Source organism: Gallus gallus, chromosome 1, assembly GCF_016699485.2.
Source record: "Gallus gallus isolate bGalGal1 chromosome 1, bGalGal1.mat.broiler.GRCg7b, whole genome shotgun sequence".
Taxonomy (NCBI): domain Eukaryota; kingdom Metazoa; phylum Chordata; class Aves; order Galliformes; family Phasianidae; genus Gallus; species Gallus gallus.
In genome coordinates, this window is record NC_052532.1 from 51,015,371 (window position 1) to 51,038,164 (window position 22,794).

Sequence of the window (22,794 nt, forward strand, 5' to 3'; positions counted from 1 at the left end):
CTTTGGGAGAAGAAATTCTCACCCAGTACCCAACCTGAGCCTCCCCTGGCGCTACTTGAGGCCATCACCTCTTCTCCTATTGCTGCTATCCGGGAGAAGAGGCCGACCCCACCTCACCACCACCTCCTTTCAGGTCATTGTAGGGAGCGTTATGGTCTCCCATGACAGCTCTAGAAAGACCAAACGCACTCTCTCTGTGGAAAAAAACCAAAAGAACTCACTTTATTCGTAAAGTCTACAAAATACAGAGGACTCGGGTAGGACACATACTGTAAGTCAGAAAATAAATAGGTTTTTTTTTTTTTTTTTTTGCTCTATATAAGATAAAATGTGATTTGCATATATAAAATATAAAGTACGGCTCTGTACCAACATCCTGGCTGTGCCGAGAGGCGGAATGGCAAAGAGGACGTGAAAATAACTTACGTTCGTGCAATAAATAAACCCAGGGGGAGTGGGACCGAGGGGATGCTAACACAGTGCCCTCTGGGCGGGCACCTCTCTGGGTTAGGACGGAGGCTGCAGCCGACGGCGGCTGGCGTGGCGATGCCCAGACCTCTGTGCTGATGTCCAAGCTGGAGGAAAACCCAAGGGAGAAGCTGCCTGCCAGGCAGCTCCCAGGAGCGGGATGCTCTGCCCTCCACACCTCACACGCCTCTGTCTCCTCGCTTTGTGCAGCCTAAGCCCTGGAGCCAGCGGAGCACAGGGCTTGGTGGGGCCATCCAAGCAGGGCTGTGTGCAGCAAAACAGCAGTTATCTGCACTCCAGCTGCCTCCGCTTCCTTCCTGCCGCTGCCTCTGTGTTCCAGGGCACCCGGTTGGGCTGAGTGTCCCACTCAGGTCACAAAGAGGCGTGAAGGATGTGTGTGATGGGGAGAAAACGGCCCCTCCACGTCTCCTTTTTGTCTCACAGCCCCCAGATGCCCCCTGCCCAAGGGTCCCCCTCCGTTGCTGTCACAGCGCTGCGCCATCCCGCTCACCTCAACCTGCAGCCACTTTCTGTTCCCCTCCGACCTGCACGTTCTCTTGCCATCTCCACTCCCTCTCATTGGGCCAATGCTGACCCCGTTCACCCTCATCCTTCTGCAAAACCCTCTCCCCGTTTCCCTCTCTGGCACGTGCTCCTGGGAGCGCCTGCCCTGCGCTCAGCTCCCCCCAAAAATGGGGTGCACTGTGTTTTCCTGCCAGCTTGGAGCTGTGGGGTGTTTCCCTGCCTCCATCCATTCACATGGACTCATCCCCTCCTGCACGCACCCACTGATGCAGCAAGGGATGGGACCACGGGGGCAGTGCTGGGCTTTGGGCTTCCCCCACAGGATCTCCAGTAGGGTGCCATCCCACCCGGCACACACGTGGTGGCAGTCCTCCCTACAAGCGGAGGTCTGGGGACCAGAGGGAAGGATTTGGGGTGCAGCTCCCAGCAAAGGAGAGCCTCAAGTCGGTACGTAGGGGAAGGCGCCCTGGGGGGGGGGACAGTGCCCAGCCGAGGGACGGGGCCGGCACTAGGAGTAGGCGGCCTGGTTGGCACCAGACTTGACGATGGTGATGACGCTGGCAGTGGCCACTTTGGCAGGTGGCCCGTGGGCAGCCACAGTGCGGGCAAAGCCCTGCAGGGCCTCGTACTTGCCACGGAGAGTGTCAAGCTCCAGGCGCATGGCAGCATTCTCCCGGGCCAGCTTGTCCACCTCCCATTCCAGCTCCATCTTCTGCTTCTGCAGCTCTTCCTTCTGGCAGACACGCTTCACTCGACAGCTGGCAGCGTAGCCCCGGTTCTTCAGCGTCCGTCGTCGCTGCTTCAGCCTCGCCACCTCCTCCTTGGAAAGGCCCCGCAGGTGGTGGTTGAGCTCCCGCACCGACAGCCCCATCAGCTCCTCATCCGACAGCAGCGGCGTGTTCTCTCCCAGCTCCCGCTTCACCTGCCGGGTGGAGGAGCAGGTGAGAACCCAGTGCCAACCCCCCAGTGCCAGACCTCCAAATGCTAAGCACCAGTGCTAGACCTCCTCTGTGCTAGACCCCACAAATGCCAACCCCTAACGCCAGTCCCCTCTGCTGGACCTCCCCAACACCAATCCCCAGTGATGGATCCCCCCAGTGATGGACCCCCCCCCCCCCCCCCCCCCAACGCCAACCCCACTGCCGGACCCCAAGGCCGATCCCCCACGCCACAGCCCCAGTGCCAACTCCCCACGCTGGAGCTCCCTGAGGCTGGACCTTCCCAGTGTTATTCCTCCATGCTGGACCTCAAAGCCAGTCCCCCATACTGGAGTCCCCACTGCCAGCTACCCATGCTGGACCTCCTCAATGCTGGCCTTCTCCCTGTGCCAACCCCCAGCGCTGGACTCCCTGATCCTGGACCTCCTGATGCCAGACCCCACTGCTGCCCCCCCCCCCCCCACACACACATCCCTCATTTTCCCCAGCGCTCACCTTTAATGCTTTGCTGGACAGCCCATCCGCAGCCATGGTCGCCCCGTACCGGCCCTATCAAACACCCAAGAGCGGATGAGCGCCAGCACGGGGACACGGACAGCGACGCCGATCCCCGCCCGGCTCCACCTCACTCTTTTATACGAAGCCCGTCATGACGGCACACAACCACAACAAGGAGGGCAGGGCCTCCCCGGGGGCGCAGCGCCACGGGGGCCGTGGGGAGCTGCCTCGGAGGAGGGCAGCGCGGAGGGGGGCGGGGGGTCGGGCCGGGGCCCGCGGTGGGGTCGAAGGGTGCGGGCCGCGGCCACGTCGCGGGGGCGGGCGGGCGGGAGCCGTCTCACCGTGATTCAGCAGCGCTGGGGGGGGGTAGGGGGGGGAGGGGGGGGCGAGAGCCACTTACCCCTTCTGTACCCCTCGACCGCCACTTTTCTTCTTTCTTGGGGCAGAGGTTGAGGGCGGGGGAGGCTGATGTTTTCTCCCCTCCGCCATTACGGGAGGAGGGCCCAGCGCCCGAAGCGGCCCCAACTCCGGATCACCCCCCCCCTCCTTCCCTCCCTCCCCCTCGGCCAAAGTACCGGTGGGGACGAAGCACGGGAGGAGCCGAGCTGATGCAATCAGGGCCGGGGGTGAGACGCGATCCCCGAGCTCCCACCGCCCGCCCTACTCCGGAGGCTGCCGACCCCCCGGCCCGACCCCGCCGGACGCTTACCGGAGGCCGCGCTGTGTCGCGGCGCCGGGCTGCGCTGCGCGGGAGGGGTGCGGCGAGGCGGGAGGGCTCCCCGCGCTCCGAGCCGATCTCCGCGCGATTACTCACCCGCGGATTCCTTTCATTCATAAAAACACAGTCATGCGGTGACGTCACCTTCCTCTCGCCCCGCCCCCGGGGGGGCCCGGCCCCGCCCCGCCCCCCCTCCGCCCTTTTCAAAGATGGCGGCGCGCGGCTCCTCCCTTCAACTCTCCACCGCCCTTCTCTGGAATGGAGGTCCACTGGCCCCTCCCCATTGGCCCCTCCCCATTGGCCCCTCCCCACTGGCCCCTCCCCGGGAGCGGCGCAGCGCAGCTGATTGGTTCGCTCTGGGGCATCGAGGGCGGTGGGATCTGCGGGCCTCGGTTCGCCTGAGGCCCCGCGGGCGCTGCGGAGAAGCGGCTGCCCTTCTCGTAAGGGGAAGGCGGTATAGAAACCAAAAGTGCCGGCTCCGGGCCGTCAGTCGTCGGTTGTCTCTCTCAAGGTCGAGCCGGGGAGCCGCGTGCCATGCAGTTCCTCGGGCGGCTTTTGAGCCAGGCGTTCAGCAACCCGTACCGGGTGAAGGAGGTGTCCGCCGCCGAGTACTCGGGGCAGAGCCGCCTGACGGAGGACGGCCGGGTGCGGCTCTACGGGAACGGCCGCTGCTGGGACGGCGTGCTGGTCAACCCCCAGAGCCCGGGGGTGGCCTTCCGGTAGGTGCTGCGGCCTCAGTTGTCCCCTCGGGGCCCGCAGCGAGGCCTGATAGAGCGGTGCTGCAGTGGCACAGGCTGCGCAGGGAGGTGAGTGCCTGGAGGTGTTCCAGAGCCGTGTGGATGTGGCACTGAGGCCACGGTCAGTGGGCACGGTGGGGGTGGGGTGGCGGTTGGAATAGATCATCTTAGACGTCTTTGTACCCATAGTGATTCTACGTTTACCTCTCCCTTTTGCCTCATCTCCAGGCTCTTCCACCTCGATGATGAAGCGGAAGCCCTGGTGCTCTTTGAGCGCTATGCGGGCCACCTGCGGCCCTTCTACGAGAGCTCAGCCCAGCCCCTGTCGCTGGAAGTTCTGCAGCAGCTCACTGACTGCGTCCGCAACCACCCCAGCTGGTCCCCGGCACACGTAGCGGTGGAGGTTGGCCTGCGTGAGACCTTCCGGCACAACCGTGTGCTCAGGTGAGGGTGCAGAGCAGTCTCGTGTCGTTTGGTCTCTTGGTGTCGTTTGGGCTGTGTTGAGGTGTCCCGGCTTGCTCTACCGAAGCAATGCAGGCTGCTTCTGTGGGGAACTTGACGCCTGTGGTTGCTGCAATGACCCGGTGTAACAGCGCAGGCTTTGGTAGGCCTTGTGTGAATGACTGATGTGTGTGTCCCGTGGTCCTTTTTGTAAGCTTATTGGCAGTCTTTGAACCTGCTGCTCTGGATCGTAGAATCACAGAATGGCCTGGATTGAAAAGGACCTTAAAGATCATCTAGTTTCATAACACCCATACTGTGGACAGGGCTGCCACCCACCAGCTCAGGCTGCCCAGAGTCCCATCCAACCTGGCCTTGAGAGCCTCTAGGGAGGGAGCACCCACATCTTGTCTGGGCAGCTGTGCCAGTGCCTCACCACCCTCTGAGTAAAGAGTTTCTTCCTAATACCCAAGCTAAATTTCCCCTCTTTTAGTTTAAAGTCATTCCCCTTTGTCCTATCGCTATCTGACCATGTAAAAAGTTAGTTCCCCTCCTTTTTGTAAACTCCCTTAAAGTTCTGGAAGGCCACAGCGAGGTCTTCCCAGAGCCCTCCAGGCCAACCAAGCCTGACAAGGACTGAACTGTTTTGCTGAAGACTCTGACGACCCTTGTGGACCTGTTTTTCAGAGAGGGGGTGTAGCTCACTGGAAACTGCAAGAGAAGAAGTGGGTTTTGGTCACCAAATCTCATTCTCTTTCTGTAGGAGCGTTCACATAGGGTAGAGGAAACGAGCAAGGAGCTGGCGTGATAAGAGATTGATCACAGCATCTCTGCCTGGTTGCTGACTGCTGTCTGTATCCTCTCTTCTTGTGGGCAGACAGAGCTGCCTTTGGGCGTGCACAGAGGAAGGGGCTGTGTGTCAGGAGGAGAGGCCGTGGTAGGGCTGGGTCTTTGCAGAGGTAGGTCCTGGTCTTTGCAGCCTCTCTATGCTGTAACATTGCATCTTCTCTTACAGCTGTGTGAATAGCACGGACAGTGAGGATGGCTGCACCCCGCTGCACCTGGCGTGCCGCAAGGGAGACATGGCCTGCCTGCAGGAGCTGCTGGAGTGCCACGCGCGAGTGGATATCACAGACAGGAAAGGAGAGACGGTTTTCCACTATGCTGTGCGAGGAAGCAACCCCTATATCATTGAGGTGGGAGCAGTCTCAAAGCTGGGAGAAGGGGGATTGGAACTTTTCTATGCTGCGAGAGAGAGAGAGAGAGAGAGAGACAGAGAGAGAGAGAGAGAGAGGGGATGATAGCCAAGGGCTGCAGTGTGGGGAAATGAATGGCAGCTATCTCTGCTGCAGCATCATGGGAACGTCTCAACCTGGTTTCAGCCCTTTTCTTCCTCCCTACTTGCTGGTGCAGTTTTTCATAAGCAGGTTCCGTGTTCCACCCTTCAGTGGACCAGAGCTGTAAAGCAGTGGTTTCCTCAGAAAGTATCTTTTGGCATTTGCTTCAAGCCTTAATTCTAACTTTCCTCAGGCCTTTGGCTGTCCCTTCAGCATATCCTCCCAACAGGGCTTTTAGCTCTGGGTAGGGCGCTCCAAAAAGGGCCTTCAGGCTACCAGGGGTGTGTGTGTGTTGCCTGCAAACTCAGGGCTGGTTTGGAGCTGCCCTGGGCTTCCCCGAGCCTGCAGAACCTGTTGGAACTGAGCAGTTCTGGCGACATGATCAGAGCCTCGAGGCAGAGTGACTGGGTTTGCAAGGCTGTGGGTTCATTTCCGTATTGCTCCTCAGGTCTGGACTGGGTGCCAGACGGGCCCTCGCCTGCAGCTGCACCAGCTGTGTTTGCCCAATACCTCTTGTGACAGCTCTCCTGTTGCCTGCCAGACGATGGGGAGATTTCCTAATGTGTGCTGGCGGAGGGATGATGAACAATCAGGGTTTGCCACGCTGTGGAGCAGGACAGTTAGGACTTTTGTATTACAAAGGTGTTTTCTTCCTGTAGGTCTCTAATGGTGGCAGCTCAGCTTGTTAAAGATATACTTTCAGTTTTGAGCAATCTTGAGCTTGTTTCTCTTTCAATTCCTTGCTAAACCAAGGAAAATGAATTCAACTCCTGCTTTTCTTGTGTACACTGGGACTTCGGTGTTCCCACAGTATGGCAGTGGGATAGTTTCTTGTAACAACCTGGTGCTGTGGCTTAGCCTGCATAAGCAGCAAAGCATCACACAGCCACTCACTTGCTTCCCACTCCTCCCCCAGCTGGATGGATGGGGAGAGAATCAGAAGGGTGCAAGGCAGAAAACTTGTGGGCTGAGAAAAAAGGCGGTTTAATAAGAAAGAACAAAGAAAATGGGGGAATAGGGGAGGGGACAAGTGATGCAAAACACAATTGCTTACCGCCAGCCACTCTCTGAGCAACAGAAGCTTCCTCAGCCCACTCCCTGAGTTTCTTTGCTGAGCGCAGCTTCATATGGTATGGAATGGTCAGCTGGGGTCAGCTGTACTGGCTGTGTCCCCTCCCAGTGCCTTATGCAACCCCAGCCTCACTTACAGACAGCTTGAGAAACAGAAAAAAGAATCGTGATTCTGTGTGAGCACTGCTTGGCAGCAACTAAAACATTGTTGGGTTATTTTATCAGCACTGTTTTCATCACAAATCTGAAACGTAGCACTGCATGAGCTGCTGTGGAAAAAAGTTAAGTATGAAAACCAGGGCAACCAGTTAGCGTGCCACGGTCTGAAATTTATAGGTAGGAGAGGAGAATGCCTTCAAACAACTCTCCACGTTTGTAGCTGAAAGCAATGGTGGGACTGCAGGGAAGGATGAGCTCCTGCCTGCTGGCTGGCCGTGGTAGCTGATAGGAAGAAGCTGCTGGTTCCAGCAAGTGCTGTCATTGAGTTGAGCTAAGCGTGGCACACTCGGAGTTACTCTTCTGCAGCTGAGTCTGCGGGGCTGTGTTAACGCAGCTGCTGAAGTCTGTGTGAACCCTTTTTGGTTGAGGGGTGTCTCGGGTGAATGTGGGCCAGGGGAAACGTGTGCAGAGAGCACACCTTCAGGAGTGCTTCGGTTGTCGCGTTACCATGTTGGAAGTTGGACAGGCTGTAGCACTGTGGGGAACCCTGTGCTACAGAGTCTCTCTCCTTTGGAGCTCAGGGAGATGGACAGCACTCTTGCATGTCTGTCTGTCTGTCTTCTATTTATTTATTAACTTCTTGCTCTTCCCAGCTCCTGAGCAGTGCCCCGACTGTAGGTGTGAACCACCTGAGCCACGAAGGGTTGACCCCTCTGTATCTCGCTTGTCAGCTGGGCAAAGAGGACATGGTTCGGTCTCTGCTGAAGTGCCGTGCCAGCTGTAATGTCATGGGGACGGTGGGCTACCCCATCCATGCAGCTCTGAAGTACTCCCAGAAGGGGTAAGTGAAACCGTGTGAGTCAGTGCAGGCATGCAGCAGGAGCAACCACACACCGTTACCTCGCCAACTGTGGGATCCTTTGGGCAGCAAGCAGGCAGACACACACAAGCAGGGATACAGGCACCACTAAGCTTGGCCCATGCTGCAGGGTCACAGGTCTGTTTATCAGGGGTTTGCCCTGACATAGTTTACCACTGTACTTTGATTCTCACTGTGCCCTCATCTACTCTGCACAAGGCAGGAGCCCCAGCACATTCAGTAGTGTGCCTCCAAGTCCACCTAATATCCGTGCTGTCTACATACAGGTGTCAGACACTCATAGGACAAGCAGCAGTGGGTATGCTAGATGTGTTTTCCTACGCTGCTACTCTCCATGCTTTACGTTTTCCTATCTGCAAGGTCACTTGAGCATATTTACAATCCTCCTTGGCAATCTTCTGTCCTCATCCAGACTTCTGCTCTTAACTAATTCCTCCCCTTTCTCTAAGTGACTGCTGCTGGGGCTGGCAGTGTGGGACAGGGTGATTTACAGAGGCAGGTAACAAGACGTACAGGAAAATAAACGTACCAACATACAGTGTTCTGAGTTAGGAGTCCTACTCCTCCTGTCAGGGAATTAAGCCACTTGGCTATCCTCCAGTAGATTGTGTGAGTTGACTGAATTATTGTTTCATTCAATGCATTAAGTCCTGAGGACACTGAACACGCTTCGCACTACTTAATTCATTGGTTATGTTGAGGCTGCTTGTGCTTTCAAACTCAGAACAGTGTTTCTGGTGTTGAAGGAGGTTGTTCATCACCAGTCAATGTAGTGTTCCTTGGTATACAGCAGTTACTACCAAATTGAGGGCAACAGTTACCTTTGATGTTCAATGTAAGCCTTGACAGGTGCCAGGTGCTCTGTATTTGCCACTGAGAAAGAATAACAGTGAGGAGTTGGTTCCAGTAGAGGCCAGCCAAACCCAAGTATTTACCCAAGATCTGTAGTAAGAGATAAACTCAATGTTGTAAAGTTTAAGTGCTGCTTAACATTTTAAATTGTTCTTCCAATATCCCATGCTTTCTTTCAGTTAAGCCTTCAGCTTGTGGCTGGTGGGCGATGTGGAATATTCAGTTTCTTCCTAGCCCTTTAAACCAGTCTTGGACATTGTGTCCACTGAAGTGTGTTCCTTGCTCACCGTGTATTTGGTGAGGAGGTCCATATTGATGACTGAGTTATTCTAATGCTTCACTTGTGCTCCACTGATCAGTGGATTTGTTGGGTTTAACGAGGAGCTGACGCTCTATCCACAACACTGAACATATATCAACACCCTATCAGCGGGGGCAGTGAGACAATTTAATCAACCTGCCAGGTATTCAAAGCCCACTGACCCTGTTTTATTTTTCCTTGGGGTCTATACATGGCCCTTAAGTGTATCTGCATACAAATAGTACAGTTATGTACGCATGCCTTACACACGTGTTGTAGCAAAGGGGTTCGATTGTGGGCAGTGTCCCATGCGAGCACAAATGAGCTGATCAACATCCACGAGCGACGTGAACATTTATAACTTGAGCATGTACTTTGGAAGAGGTCATATCATCTACTTCCTTCTTATTTTGCATCTTTTAATGGAGTGAGATGTGCCTTACTTTTAAGGGATATTCTTGTATGTGTTTCCAAGTGTGTTGCCCTGTATTTGCCCCCCATGCCAGGTATTGTACATGCCAGTCTTCTTGGGCCCAGCTCAGTAACCACACTGTAAGGGTTTTGTGTACGACCCAGCTGGCAGTGCAGAAGCAATGTGCCTTCCCTGCCAGGATGGCCTGGGATACTGCAGTCAGTTCTGCCCATGGATTAGATGCTAATACACCTGTTTGCCCCAGTAGAATGCCTGGGAATTGAGCATATGCAACTGCTCTCCTTTGACTTTAGCCAGCAGCTATTCCATTGGTAAATCAGGCATCATTTTTATGCTCGTCTATTAACCTGTCATAAGGGGGAGCTTCCTCCACAGCAGATACGGGGCATCTCCTTGCTGACTTTTTGTCCCAGGCATTTCCCACCAGACTGTGCCAGATAGAGTAGTTCTAATTCAAATGTATGTCCTTGTCTATGAGTGTCTAATGGCACATGCTCAATTTTGCAGCCATCAAAGGTTTCTTGTTCCTTGGTCTGCTGCCAAACAACTTTCTTCCCAGTCAATCCCAGAGTTGTGAATTTCTTGCTGTTATGTGTGTGGGTTTTTTTTCTATGAGTGTAGCCACATCTGGTCCTGTAACTGCGAGCTGGGAGTGACAATTTAGTTCTCTCTGACCTACAGTCATTCACTAAGTGCCCTCTAACATTCAAACAGGCCAGATAAGATTAATAAAAGCAACTATGGTGTCTTTACCAACTCTCACATGCTGACGTTGCCTGGATGCCTGTAGTAATTCCCTCCTGCCCTCTGGGATGCAATTCTGTTTTACAGCCACCGTGTCAGCACAACAGGGTCCCACATCAGAAACCCACATGAAATGGCTACAGATCAAACAGCAGATCCTGCTTGTGGAGTCCTGAAGCAGAAGTGACCATTCGGTGTTTCAGCTGTCCATGCTGCCATCACATCGATATGCAAAATGTATTCCTTAATTAGGACAGTTAACGCCATTGTTGCCAATGTTGGGTTGGCATTTCCTGTTCTTAACGTAGCCTCAGCTTGGAAATGTCTCTTCTGACTGCCCTGTCCAGATTGGCTCCTGTAATTAATGCATAAGCCATCCCCATCTGCTGCGCTACATTAATGCCTTCTTCTATTATACACCAATTTCTGAGGGATGACAATGATTTGGCAACATTCACAAATGCTGCTAAAACTGCTGCACGCAGCATCAGATATAGCAGAGATGTAGCAACACATCTCACATACGTATCTGTGATCAATACATCCGATCTGCCTGTTGGAATACCCGATCTCTTGTAGTTGAACGTATTCTCAGATCTGATCACTGTGGGCTAAGGGTCTTTTTCACCCATTAAGAAGTAGATAGATGCAGTGCCGCTACACAAAGGTCGAAACGCTCCGTGCCTTCCCCACTCTGCTGCCAGTCTCTGTAATTCATTAACTCTTTCAGGGTATAAGTGCGTGTGATCTATACCCCTCTGTCCATTCGCTCCTGCTGCCTCTTTATTGATCTGAAGGGTGGTGCTTCCACCACCTCCCCGCCTTCCAGCTCAAGCTTAATCTTGGAGTCTGAGAACTCACTCCAGATACTGCCATCCCATTCTTCAGCATCCCACGAAAGTTTCAGAGTAAGAGTGGAAACCTGTGAAGCTGAAACCTCAATTTTCCCATATCTGTGCCTTCATTTTTTTCCCTACATTTTTCCATTCTCCAGACTTGATGTGTTCCTATCTGCAGGTTCACTTGAGCGTATTTAGTCATTCTCCTGCATGTATCAGATATCAAGAGAAAGACACGTACACACACCAAAAAAAGGGTTTGTGAACTACTTTTTCTCAGAGTAAGCTGTGAGAAGATGACTTACCAATGCTTAAATTTGCTGTACCTCTGCCTTTGAGTGCTTTGATCCTCGTAAGCTTTCATTCCGAAGCCTATTCCTTCCCGTCTTCTGTGGGCCAATGGTACTCTTGGCCCTTAATTAACACACTTTGAAACCGAATCAAAAGACATGATACTTACTTCCTGTTTTCTTTTTCGTGGACAAATGTAATTCTCTTTGTATGTGCTTTGTAATGCTCATTTTCCTGGTGTCCTGGTCCTACAAGAAGGACTCTTAGTAGGTACTGCTGCCAACTGATTTTTTGGCATTTTGAAAACTGCTTTCCATGCTAGAGAGACCTTCACAAGCCAAAAACATGCTTGCGTTCCTTATTTTGCAGTGAGGCTTCATCTCTTTTACAACTTACTTGGCATTGTTTTGGAGTGGACATTTTCAGGCCCTGGACGCACATCACAATAGATGTGGTTTGTTTTTCTCCCCAAGGCAAGTAGACAGGTTGGTAATTTCAGCAGGTATTGAACTATTTCACTTTTATCCCCAAATTTCCATGGGGAGAGGGATGAGAGAGGGTGAGAGTTTCCCTCCAGGTCTTCAGATTTTCCAGAGATATCATATTCCTATATTGGGGAAGCACCCAGGTGTTGCTCCCAACTTGGAATTGGGAAGGGATTATGCAGTCTCTGAACATCGTGCTGCTTGTATGCTTCCTGTTTCTCCCTTCCTTCCTGCAGACACCAAAATAAAACTGCTTTGCAGCTGAGGAACTTGCAGGTGCAGCAGCCAACCAGCTGCTGCTGAAGGGCTTCCCGAAGGGCAGTGTGCACAAGGCAGGTGCTGACATGAATGAGGTCTTGAAACAAGACAGCAGTCACCCATCCCTTCATCATGTGTTTTCTAGGTGTGCCCAGGCCATCCTCGAGGTGGATGCCAGCCAGGTCCACTCCAGGGACCCACGCCATGAAGCCGTCCCGCTGCACTGGGCGAAGAAGGCAGAGGTAAATAGAGACGGTGCATGGCGAGAGCCTGTGCTGCCCCCCAGCGCCTGGTTAATTCCTTTTGCTGCTGACCTGGCCCTTCACCGAGTACTTGTGTCAGGGCCCAGCAGGCTGCCCGCAAGACAGCCCTGCAGTTGAGGTGATTGAGGCTGTTTGATTCTGTTTGCCCTCTGCTGATCGGTGCTGTTTGCTGCAGGGAGCCGTGGAGCCTTGCGGTACAAAAAAGACTGTTCTGCATGTTCTGGTAATTCATCCTTGGCTGTGAACTGCCAGCTTGTCCCTTCTCCCTTTTGGCTGGGGAGAAATCACACCGCTGCCACTGAAGCACGGTTACCCCTGGGGGGAGCTCTTGTCTCATTACCTGCCTATTTCAAGAAGGGAAACAGATCGATGCTTTAAAAACTGCAGGTGTGAGGTGCACGCCAGGTGGTGGCGTGTAGGTTGAAGTCATCTTCTGCCAGAGATAACCAGATCAGTGATGCGATGTGCTATGCTGATGCACCTAGAGGTGCATCAGAGCTTGTTTCAAGCAGAGAGCGTTCCAAAGGAAGGGCTGTTTTCCCTCCTGCAGTATCACATCCCTCTCAGAAGTGTCCAGTGGAGGTTTTCAGTTGCAAAGAGAAGATCAGAAAGCAAACTTCCCTTCAGTCTACAGAGATTCTGGCTTGAGTAAGAGCTGTTCGTTTTCCATTGATCTCAGCCAGTTGTTACACTTGCAAATGAGACTCAAAACATCCAGAAGCTGTAGCAGATGGTGAAACTACCAGCTAGCTCCAAGTCCAGGCTAAGGCTTGCAGCTCTTCACCTGCCCTGCTAGTCCATGAGACTCGGCTTGTGTGAGCTGTCTTCATGATTGCTTTCTCTTTTCTTCACCTGGCACGTGCACTCATGGGCACAGATGACGCAGCTGCTGCTTAAGTATGGCTCTGAGGTGAACCTGACCAGCCGGACAGCTGACATGGCCCTGCACATTGCAGTCAAGAGAGGCCGTTTTGACTGTGCCATGGTACTGCTGACACACGGGGCCGACACCAATGCCAAGGGCCAGGATGGCAACACACCACTGCATCTGGCCATGAAGGTGAGATTTTTGCAGAGGCTGCTGGGGAGGGGAAGGCATTATCCTGAAGGGCTGAGGCAAAGGCAGGCCCCTTTGAAATGCGGGCTGTTGTCCTTCATGGGGCAATTTCCTTGTGTGTGCTTGGGCTAATGAAAAGAGGAGATAGCGAATAAGGGATGTAGCTGAGGGAACCATGGCTTTTGACTGAGCTTTCTCTTGCCTCCTAGCATGACCACCTGGATATGATCAAAGCAATTGTTGTGTTCGGAGGAGATGTTGAGATCCCTAATGATTTCGGGGAGACGCCGGGGCTGCTGGCAGCCAGGAACAGCAAAGGTGAGGGAGCATCTGAGCAGCTCTACAGAATGAACCCAGCATTCTGTCTCCCCTTCTTGGCTAAAACAGTGTCTCGGAGAGGTGAAAACAGGCCAAGCGTAGGCAATGCTTCTCCAAGATCTCTCCCAGCTTCTAGTTGCTGGCACTCGCTGAGCTAGTGGCATAGACTTCATATTAATAGTCCTTGATTAATTTCTCCTCCGAGACAGAGAAGCAAGAGAAAAAGCTGGCACACACACCCTCTCTTCAAGCCGTGGTGCTGGGCACTGCAGGCTCACAGCGGGATAACAGTGTGACCGAACAGCCTGGGCGTAAGCAGGCATGGGCTGTTCTTCCACAGCAAGAAGTGTGCGGCGTACCCTTGAAGCTGCACAGCATTGGGCACACCTTCTGAGCACAGATCCTGCTGCTAAGGCAGAGAGATCCAAGCCGTGCTTTCCCTGGGTCATCCCAGAGGTTTTGTGAGGGTGAATTGGGCAGAGCCCCTGGGGTGTGCGTGCACTGATTCTCTTTCTGATCTGTGACTCCCCCACCATCACCTAAGGTGCGAACCGGAAAGTGCTCTTAGACCTGCTGCAAACTGTAGGGACCGAACGCTGCCTCCCAACCATTCCTGCCTCCCAAAGTCTGGCACCATCTGCCGCCTCCTTCCTGGAAGGCCAACCTTCCCCGCGGAGCAGCTCCAACAGCTTAGGTAAAGCCTTCCCTGACCCTCCCTCACTCTCCTTTTGTTCTAGCTTCACAGCACTCTAGTTCTTCGGACAGCCTTTGCTCTGGGGACCGCCTCCTCGCTCTCACTTTCAGATGTCTGTCCTCATTCAGCTGCTGCAGGATCCAGATTCTTGTTTTCTCCGCTTTTCCTGTTTGCGTACTCTAAAAGTCTACTACTCTAAACTTTTGTTTTATAGACCTGAAGCAATCAACTCTGTATGGACGAAAGGGTTATAGAGGCTGTTTCCCTCACTCCCTCGCCCCCCCCGGAAGAGGCTAGGACTTGTTTGCTTGCATGCAGTTTATCCCTTGGGTCATGTCAGAAGTGGAGGCACTTGCCTTGAGGACATCCCAATGCCATGTTGTGCATCAGGATGTCCAAGTGTTGCTTGTTCAGATCCCAGGGGCTAGTAGTTGGGCGAAGGAGGGGTTAAGTCTGAGGATAAGTGACCCTAGGCACAAGGTTTATGTAATCCATAGGAAGATCCAGACACAGGACATACGTTTGTGTCATAGCCTGTACTCTGCACTACCCAGGCTTTGTGGGTAAGCCCGTGGATCCAACTTTACTCCTCGAGGGAGCTACAGAACTTGGGCAGAAGCAGCAGGAGCAGGCAGTGGGTGGGATGAATTGGCTTGGCTCGGAGGGAGGCTCTGACAATGTGTCAGGGACTTTCAGGGAGACAACAGCTGCGTATGGTCTGCTTTCCCTCTCAAGCTTGGTGGTTTACATTGCAGAAGCCTTCCAGTGGGGCAAGGGGTCAGTCCCCCACAGGCCCTGGAGCATGTCAGCACTGGCTGGTGGCACCAGGACTTTCTTCTCACCATGGCCTTGTGAAGGTGACCAGAGAGTTTCAGCTCTCATAGACTGCCAGAAAAAGACCCTTTTCCATCACAGGACTCTGGCCTTCAAAGAAACTCCTCACCGTGTTCTCTGTCATCCAGTTACCTCCCAACCTGGGCACTGGCAGCAGTATTTAACCTCTCTTCCCCATGTTCTTTCTTCTCTTGGTTTCACAGGCTGCCTTCTCACCTAGGCTGGATTGGTGCCCTGCACCCAGGGTGATCTGGGTTTACATCGCATGAGGGGTAATGACAAGCCATCCTGTCCCCAGAGCCTTCCTGCTTAGGTTACCTCACAGGAGTAGATTTAGGTTTGATCTTATGGCTTGCAGTAAGTGGCATAGTGGGCAAGCTGCTAGGCTCTACCTTCTCTCTCACCTATTCTGCTCATCATCTGCTTCTCCAAATCCTTTATCACTGCCAGCACCCTCCAGCTGCCTTTCTCCTCTTTGGCGTGGAGTTTATTTTAGGGGATACCTTCTGGTTATGGGTAAGATGGCTTATGTTTCCTGCAGAAAGTTTTATTCAGCTGGGAAAAGTGTTGGACGTTCTCTCTGGAAGTCATTTACCTTTGGGGTGGGAAGTTTTGTGTACCACGATCAGCTTTCTGGGTGTAGGGAGAAAGTGGGAAGAATAATTAAAAGCTTTCTAATTCATTAAGTATGATTTGGTTGACTGATACCCCCGAGGCACTCATCAGAGGGTAGCAAAGTGGTTTCTAATTTTTTTTTCGCCCTTGAATGTTCATGGCTCTGTAGGGTACAAGGACCTTCTGTATGTTTCTGCGACACTTGGGCAGTTCTTGAAGGCACCAGATGTTGTGGACTCACCCAGAGAGGGTGAGAGAAAGTAAGTGAGAGAGTTTCTGTTCCAACTCCTATACAATTGAAAGTTAATGCTGTGTACATGAATTCCTCCCCACCCACACTTATCACTGTGGCATCCCCAGCTGACATTATTTGGTGTCCTTTGTTGCAGTTTATGCCAGAACCCCCCACCTTCCACCCTGTTGCCTTAAATCTCCGTTCCCATAAAGGACCTTCTCCTCTTTCTGCCTGCAGCCCTGGAGCTGCAGCGGAGCCTGAACTCAGCAGGTGAAGCCCCTGGCACTGTCCTTCCCTTCTGCTGCTGAGCACCAAATGCTGTTCTGGCTTAGTGATGTCTCCATCTCCATGGGCTGCTGCCCTGATGCTCACCAACCTCATTTGCTGGCTTGTGCACTGCCCTGTTGGTGTCTGTCTGTACCTCACCGTGTGCACAGCAGAAGGAGGGTTGGCACTGAGGTGCTTCTACAAGGAACTTAGGACTGCCCACATTTTGTTTGAGGCAATATCCATTACTACATACTACTACTTAAGCCATTCTATGATTGTCCAGAGCAGTTTTCTCATTACTGGCCCATTCTGCCATGCCCGGGCCCTGTGCTGAGATCTATGAGCCATCCCACAGCTCCCGTCAGCCATGTCTCTCTCCAGCTATGACCGTCTCCTGTGTCTGGATGGAGGGGGCATCCGAGGCCTGGTGCTCATCCAGCTTCTTCTGGCCATCGAAAAAGCTGCGGGCCGTCCCATCCGTGAGATCTTTGACTGGATCGCGGGGACCAGCACTGGGGGCATCTTGGCCTTGGCTATTGTACATGGTGAGGACAGTACAAATAATGGGCCCTTTCTTACTCCCCGTGGCACTCTTCTGGGAGGGACCGGGTGTGGGGTGGGAACTGCCTCTCTAAGAGTCCTAACGGGGACTTCATTATCCCTACCTAAAGAGGGATGCTCGTCAGTGAAAGAAAACCTAGTCCTGGGTTTGCAGTTGCTTCTCGTGTCAGTTGCCATTGAGCAGCTTTCTGGATTTTGGGAAGGTGATGGAATACAATGTTCCGTTCTTCCTGCTCTCTCCAACCTGATTTCATGGCAAGGTGATTGGCAGTTAGTGCTAGGAAACTAAGCTCCAACTTTACCTTTCCTCTTTCACCCTTCCCAGTCACGCTGCTGATGGCCAAGCATGTGTCAGGAAGCCTGGGAAAGGGGTGGGGTTGGGACTGTTACTTCCCTTCACCTTCTGCTCCTGGGAATTCCAAGCTCTGATGTGCTGTTTGTTTGCCTGCCCTTCCTCCCTCCCCATACTCCTGCTGATGCTGTTGCCTGCCTCAGGGAAGTCCATGGACTACATGCGCTGCCTGTACTTCCGCATGAAGGACATGGTGTTCCGGGGGTCTCGGCCCTACGAGTCAGAGCCCCTGGATGAGTTCTTGAAGAAGGAATTTGGGGAAAACACCAAAATGACAGATGTCCAAAAACCCAAGTAAGTCCTGCTTGGGGCTGTGCTTGTTGCTCTTCTGGGAGACTCTCTCAGCAGAGGTGCTTAGCATCTCCATTGAGCAGATCTGGAGGACTCGTGATGTGCGGACTATTGAAGCTATAAGCATGGCATTTTTCCATTTTATCTTTGGTGTGGTGTTTCCTCTCCCCCCAGAGTGATTGTGACAGGGACTCTCTGTGACCGACAGCCAGCTGAGCTCCATCTCTTCCGGAATTACCCTGCACCTGAGACAAAAATCTCCACTGAATACAAGACAACTGCGACTTTCAAACCACTCACTCAGCCTGAAGGTAAATGCTGGCATGCAGCAGTTTAGGTGGTTGGTAGCCGAGGGGGAATCCTTCCGACACAGGAGGCTAATTTAGTGGTTGGCAGCCCTGCCCACGGCAATGGGATTGGAACTGGATGGTCTTCGAATTGTCCCTACCGACCCAAGCCATTCTATGATTCCTTTTGCTCTGAAAATTGAGGTGTCTCAGCAGTGGCTCATCCCTGATCTTGACTTGGTGGTTTGGTCCGGGTGATAGTGCCCTTTTCTCCTCACGCCTCTTCCATTGGCTTCTCTTGTACCATGAAAATAGACTGGCTAGTGAGGATCTTGAAGAAGGGGTCCGTTAGAGGACTCCTACATGCAGTCAGTGTACCTTCCCTTGGGCTTTCAGGAACCGAGTAACATGGAGAAGCCTTGTAACTGAACCATGCAACTCGCTCCAGCTTGCTGTTTTCGTTGTTTAGCAAACAGGAGAGGTTCACTATTAGGGTAGTGGTGAGTAGAAAGTGAATTTTTCCCATCTCAGAATACAAGGAAAGTGATGAGGGCATGTTGGGACACAAGTCTTCTGAGGAAAAGCTGAGAGAACTGGGGTTGTTCTGGCTGAAGACGAGGAGGGAAGACCTGATCACTCTTTACAATGATCTGAAAGGTTACAGTGAGCTGGGGATTGGCCTCTTTTCCCAGGTAATGAGTGACAGGACAAAAGGCAATGGCCTCAAGTTGTGGCAGGGGAGGTTCAAAGGAGGAGCAGGGAAACCCCCAGCACTGATGTTTGGGGAAGAAGCACACTGAAAAAAGTTTTGGCTCAGAGTGGTGCTGCAGTGGCACAGGCTGCACAGGGAGGTGGTGCAGTCACCGTCCCTGGAGGTGTTGCAGAGTCGTGTGGATGTGGCACTGAGGACGTGGTCAGTGGGCACGGTGGGGATGGGCTGGTGGTTGGACCAGGTGATCTTAGAGGTCTTTCCCAACCTTAATGGTTCTATGATTGTATGATCTTTTTAAGTTAAAAAGAAAACAAGCAACAAAAAACCACAAAACCAACAAACCCGATAAATGACAAACCCAGCCCTGCTGCTGGGAGAAAGACACAACAACGTGGATATTCTGGGCCTACAGGCCTTCCTGCTGTGCCTTGTGCTGGTGAAGGGGTGGGGGGTGCTCTTTTCATGCAGAAAAGCTGCTGAAAGAGGCCTGTATGCCCCTTTTTCTCCCTCCAGACCAGTTGGTATGGCGTGCTGCTCGCTGCAGTGGTGCAGCTCCCACTTATTTCCGACCGATAGGGCGCTTTTTGGATGGGGGGCTGCTAGCAAACAACCCAACCCTTGATGCCATGGCGGAGATTCATGAGTACAACAAGACTCTGATCAACAAGGTGAGAGAAATCCTGGCCCCGAAAGGTAACTGGGGCTTCATTGACTGCACTGAGCCTCCCTCAAAGGGGAAGAGGGATTGGGAATGAGCTCCTCTGTAGTGGAAAAACAAGTTAGCATTGCAGCACCCAGGAAAATACTGTATGGAAAGGGGGGGATGTGTAGAGAATGCTGGCTGATGGGTGAAATGCCTTTTCTGACAAAGGTTTGATGTGGGGAGGCAGGAATCAGAGCGGCAGACTTTGCATATGCTTGCTGCTTTTAGCACAAGTGATTCAGATAGTGGTAGCGTGACACAGCTCTGCAGGGCCTTTTCGTGCCCTCCCGTAATGGAGAATACAGTGGTAGGGCACTCTGCTCAGTGGACGAGTGAATGCTTTCTGTGGTGTGCCCAGTTGCTCAGTAAGATGAGTAACTACTGGCAGCTACCACTCCCTGTAGCAGAGAGGAGAGGTTTGTTCCCAAAATGACTGAATGAGTTGGACTGTTTCACAGCCATCTGGTCACCTCCGTGGGGATCCCATGGGCTTAAATGCAGGCAGGGCTGAAAGGCACAGAAGGATGTAACCGTTGCCTTTGAAGGCGTGTAGATTAAAGCTATCTCACTAGCCAGTAATAAAGTGGGAGAACAAAGGTGAGAAAAGGCTACTGAGCCTTTTGCCTTGGTTTTCAGATTATCCACTAGTCTTCAGTGAGATACGTGTTCTGTTGTAATTGTCAGTTCTTGAAAGTGAATATGTGGTTTTTTTCATCCACAGGGTCAGAGGCAGAAAGTAAGAAAATTGGGGTTGGTGGTCTCCCTGGGGACAGGGAAGCCTCCACAGGTCCCGGTGTCCTCTGTGGATGTCTTCCGCCCCACCAACCCCTGGGAACTGGCAAAGACGGTCTTTGGGGCTAGGGAGCTCGGCAAGATGGTGGTGGACTGTGTGAGTACTGGGAGGAGGGAAAGAGGGAGAGCCCTGGGGTTGCTCTCAGCGCAGGAGCAAAGGTTTCCAATCTTCAGCTTCTTCCTTTTGAATGAAAACCGAATTTGCTTGGAATAGCAGAGTTCAAGAGTGGCTTAAAAACCGTGGGAGCACAGCAGGTCTGAATCCTTCTCTGCCTGTATGGGTCAGTGACCCATAGGAATGTTTGCAGGTGTCAGTTCATGAGACCTGGAGCCTTTCCAGGGAGCGTGAATTACCATCTGAGCAATATGGACCAGGAAAAGAAAAAGAAAAAGCTGTGCTTCAGCATGACAGCAAGTAATTTTTCTTAAGAACAGCTTTGTGATTCCCACTGGGACCATTAGCAAGTGCTGGAGAAGTGGGAGTGTTACTAATAAGAAGTAGCAGCTCATAGCTGTGGTTAGGAGTGTGTAATAGGCATATAATTTTGCATACTTCAGAAGGAAGCACATTAGGTGTGTTGTGCATGAATGCGCTCCAAATGAATGAAAGTCAGAAGGAGCAGAATTGAGGTTCTGACTGTAGTCTTCACTCTGCTGCTTCATCTCTTTTTAGCTTTCTAAAGCCTGAAAATACCTGGGGGGATCCCTGTGTCTCCCCCAGTCCTTTCTTCCTTTGTCCCATGATAGCACAGAGGGCCTGCAATGGTCACGGGCTGGTACTGACTTGTGGAAAAGAAATGGGTAAAGCTGAAATCCCAAGGAGGTGCACCTGGGGATTTCTTTTGGGAATTTCTGCTGTAGAGGAAGGAGGATCTGTAGGGTAAAATTCCTCATGTCCTCGTGCCCTAAGGATCAGGAATGCTATGACAAAGCCACTTTACTCTTTGCTAACCTTCACCATGCAGGATGCATTTGCTCCTGCTTTTCCCTTTCCCTCTGTGGCTTGTGTAGCTCAGTCTGGTGCCAGGGAGCCTCTTGGAGGCAGGGAAAGGGCAGCACTGCCGTCAGGCTCTAACTGTGGGCCTGCTTCTCCTGCAGTGCACTGACGCAGATGGCCCAGCTGTGAATCGTGCCAGGGCCTGGTGTGAGATGACAGATATCCCATATTTCCGGTAAGAGCTTCCTTTCTGCTCTCTGCACAAACCTATTTTTAGCCTCCAGGACCTGGCTGTGGCATGTGTCATCCCAAATCACATCCCTCCTAAGGGTGTGCCAGCCTAGACCCGGACTCCCGCCCCCCAGTCCTACTGCTTCTGTGATCCAATGGAGGATGCTGTAGCACAGTGTATGAGCTGATACACTGAGCATGCCTTATCTGGGGTCCGTTACTGGGGTTTGGAGGATGCTAACGGGATCCTTTGTGGATGTGCATCCTTCCCTGTTCTACTCAGGGTGATATTGTCTTGCTGTGCGCAGGCTCAGCCCTCAGCTGCACACAGATGTGATGCTGGACGAGGTGAATGACAGCGTGCTGGTGAACGCCCTCTGGGACACCCAGCTCTACATCTACCAGCAGCGGGAGCAGTTGGAGCGGCTGGTGCAGTATCTCTGCCGATGACTGACCTGGAAGTGTCCCTTCTGCATCCTGGAGGCAAGGAGCAGCAGATGCTGCAGCTTGGATTTGCCCTGAACCAAGATGTTGAGGTGGGGGAAGGGACTGCTACTGCTACTAATAATTAGAAATTAGTGATATTTAATAGACAACAGTGCACGTACGCGTGTATTCTAGGACAGCTGTGAAAAACTGACGGTTGCTGGCCCACTATAGGCTAATCTCCACTCCACTGTGCTTTGTTTTGCTGCCCTGCTATCTGAGCATACAGCCCTTCCCAGAAGCCAGATCCCACCTACCATGAGTCAGCTGCAGTCTGTGCAGTACCGACAAGGCACCTCGCTCCTTCACACCTCACACAACAGCCCAAGACCAGACAGAGTTTCAAGGATACTTTTCCCTGCTTGGGACAAGGTGGTTCAAAGCACGTAGGATGGTGAAAGGGATTTGTCTTTGATCGATGTACTCGGCTTAGATGGGGACAGAAATTCTGCAGCCTTCTGCAGTAGATTGATGCAAAGTATGACTGACAGTGGAAAAGCCAGTTGGCTTCTGCAACACCCTTCCCTTTTGCCCTCAGAGATGGCTGGCAGCTCAGGTTCTGACTGCACCTGGGGTGGGAGCAGCCCCCCCTGGAACTGTTTTATGCCCCTGTCTCGCTGTGATACTCCACTCAAGGGCTGAGATGTGAAAACCTTATGTCTTGTCCGTGGCAAGCTCAAGATGAGAGGTATTGGCCTTGTCTTGGTAGAGAGATTGATTCTCTTTGTTGTTAGCGTGCAATTGAAATGTGCAATTGAACCTGACATCAGGTGGCACCAAAGATGCTGACAATTTGGATTTATTTTACCTTTTTTTACTGCTGGAAACCCCAGTGTGACTTCTATACTAAATGTTTCTGCAGCAAATTTTGCATATTTATAAATGATGTGTATCCACTGCAAGGAATTTTGTGGAGTAACCTGAAAAACTGAAAACTTAAATCATTTGCTTTTGAGTGAATGGACTACTACTGTGAACAAAGCCTAACTTGACTTGAAATAAAGAGAGCCTTGAATTTGGTTCCATTGTAATCCAGTCTGTGGTTGTCTTGCTTGCATCCTGCAGAACCCCAAACGTGTTCTGATCTTGCAGTCATTTCTTACAAGTAGAAAATCACAAACTGAGCTCCTTGAGAAACAGAGCTGTACCCTTTGTATGGGCTGGGGAGATGAATGATCTGT

The 22,794-nt window shown here is 52.3% G+C and overlaps 2 protein-coding genes across 6 annotated transcripts; one reads left to right on the forward strand and one right to left on the reverse strand.

Annotated features, from left to right (window-relative positions):
- Nucleotides 1-195: 195 nt before the first annotated feature.
- On the reverse strand, nt 196-3,305 carry MAFF (MAF bZIP transcription factor F). 3 transcript variants are annotated; one of them, XM_046904207.1, is made up of 3 exons: nt 3,244-3,305; nt 2,427-2,480; nt 196-1,915 (listed from the first exon to the last, which is right to left on the reverse strand). In XM_046904207.1, the coding sequence occupies exons 1-3, from the start codon at nt 3,262-3,264 to the stop codon at nt 1,502-1,504; spliced, it is 489 nt and encodes a 162-aa protein (XP_046760163.1). In that variant the 5' UTR covers nt 3,265-3,305; the 3' UTR covers nt 196-1,501. The 3 variants fall into 3 exon arrangements, with proteins under 3 accessions (XP_046760163.1, XP_015139935.1, NP_990088.1); XM_015284449.4 differs by having other exon boundaries at nt 2,830-3,245; NM_204757.2 differs by lacking the exon at nt 3,244-3,305 and adding an exon at nt 3,139-3,224 and having other exon boundaries at nt 199-1,915.
- A 200-nt stretch (nt 3,306-3,505) lies between these two features.
- On the forward strand, nt 3,506-22,644 carry PLA2G6 (phospholipase A2 group VI). 3 transcript variants are annotated; one of them, NM_001130738.2, is made up of 16 exons: nt 3,506-3,866; nt 4,113-4,328; nt 5,341-5,521; nt 7,546-7,733; nt 12,121-12,217; nt 13,116-13,298; nt 13,505-13,613; nt 14,158-14,307; nt 15,926-16,016; nt 16,643-16,806; nt 17,318-17,468; nt 17,640-17,776; nt 18,978-19,132; nt 19,889-20,056; nt 21,058-21,131; nt 21,436-22,644. In NM_001130738.2, exons 1-16 carry the CDS (start codon nt 3,682-3,684, stop codon nt 21,575-21,577), a joined length of 2,391 nt encoding a protein of 796 aa, NP_001124210.1. In that variant the 5' UTR covers nt 3,506-3,681; the 3' UTR covers nt 21,578-22,644. The 3 variants fall into 3 exon arrangements, with proteins under 3 accessions (NP_001124210.1, XP_015140773.2, XP_040552608.1); XM_040696674.1 differs by lacking the exon at nt 3,506-3,866 and adding an exon at nt 3,939-3,953; XM_015285287.4 differs by lacking the exon at nt 14,158-14,307 and having other exon boundaries at nt 3,548-3,866.
- The last annotated feature ends 150 nt before the right edge of the window (nt 22,645-22,794 follow it).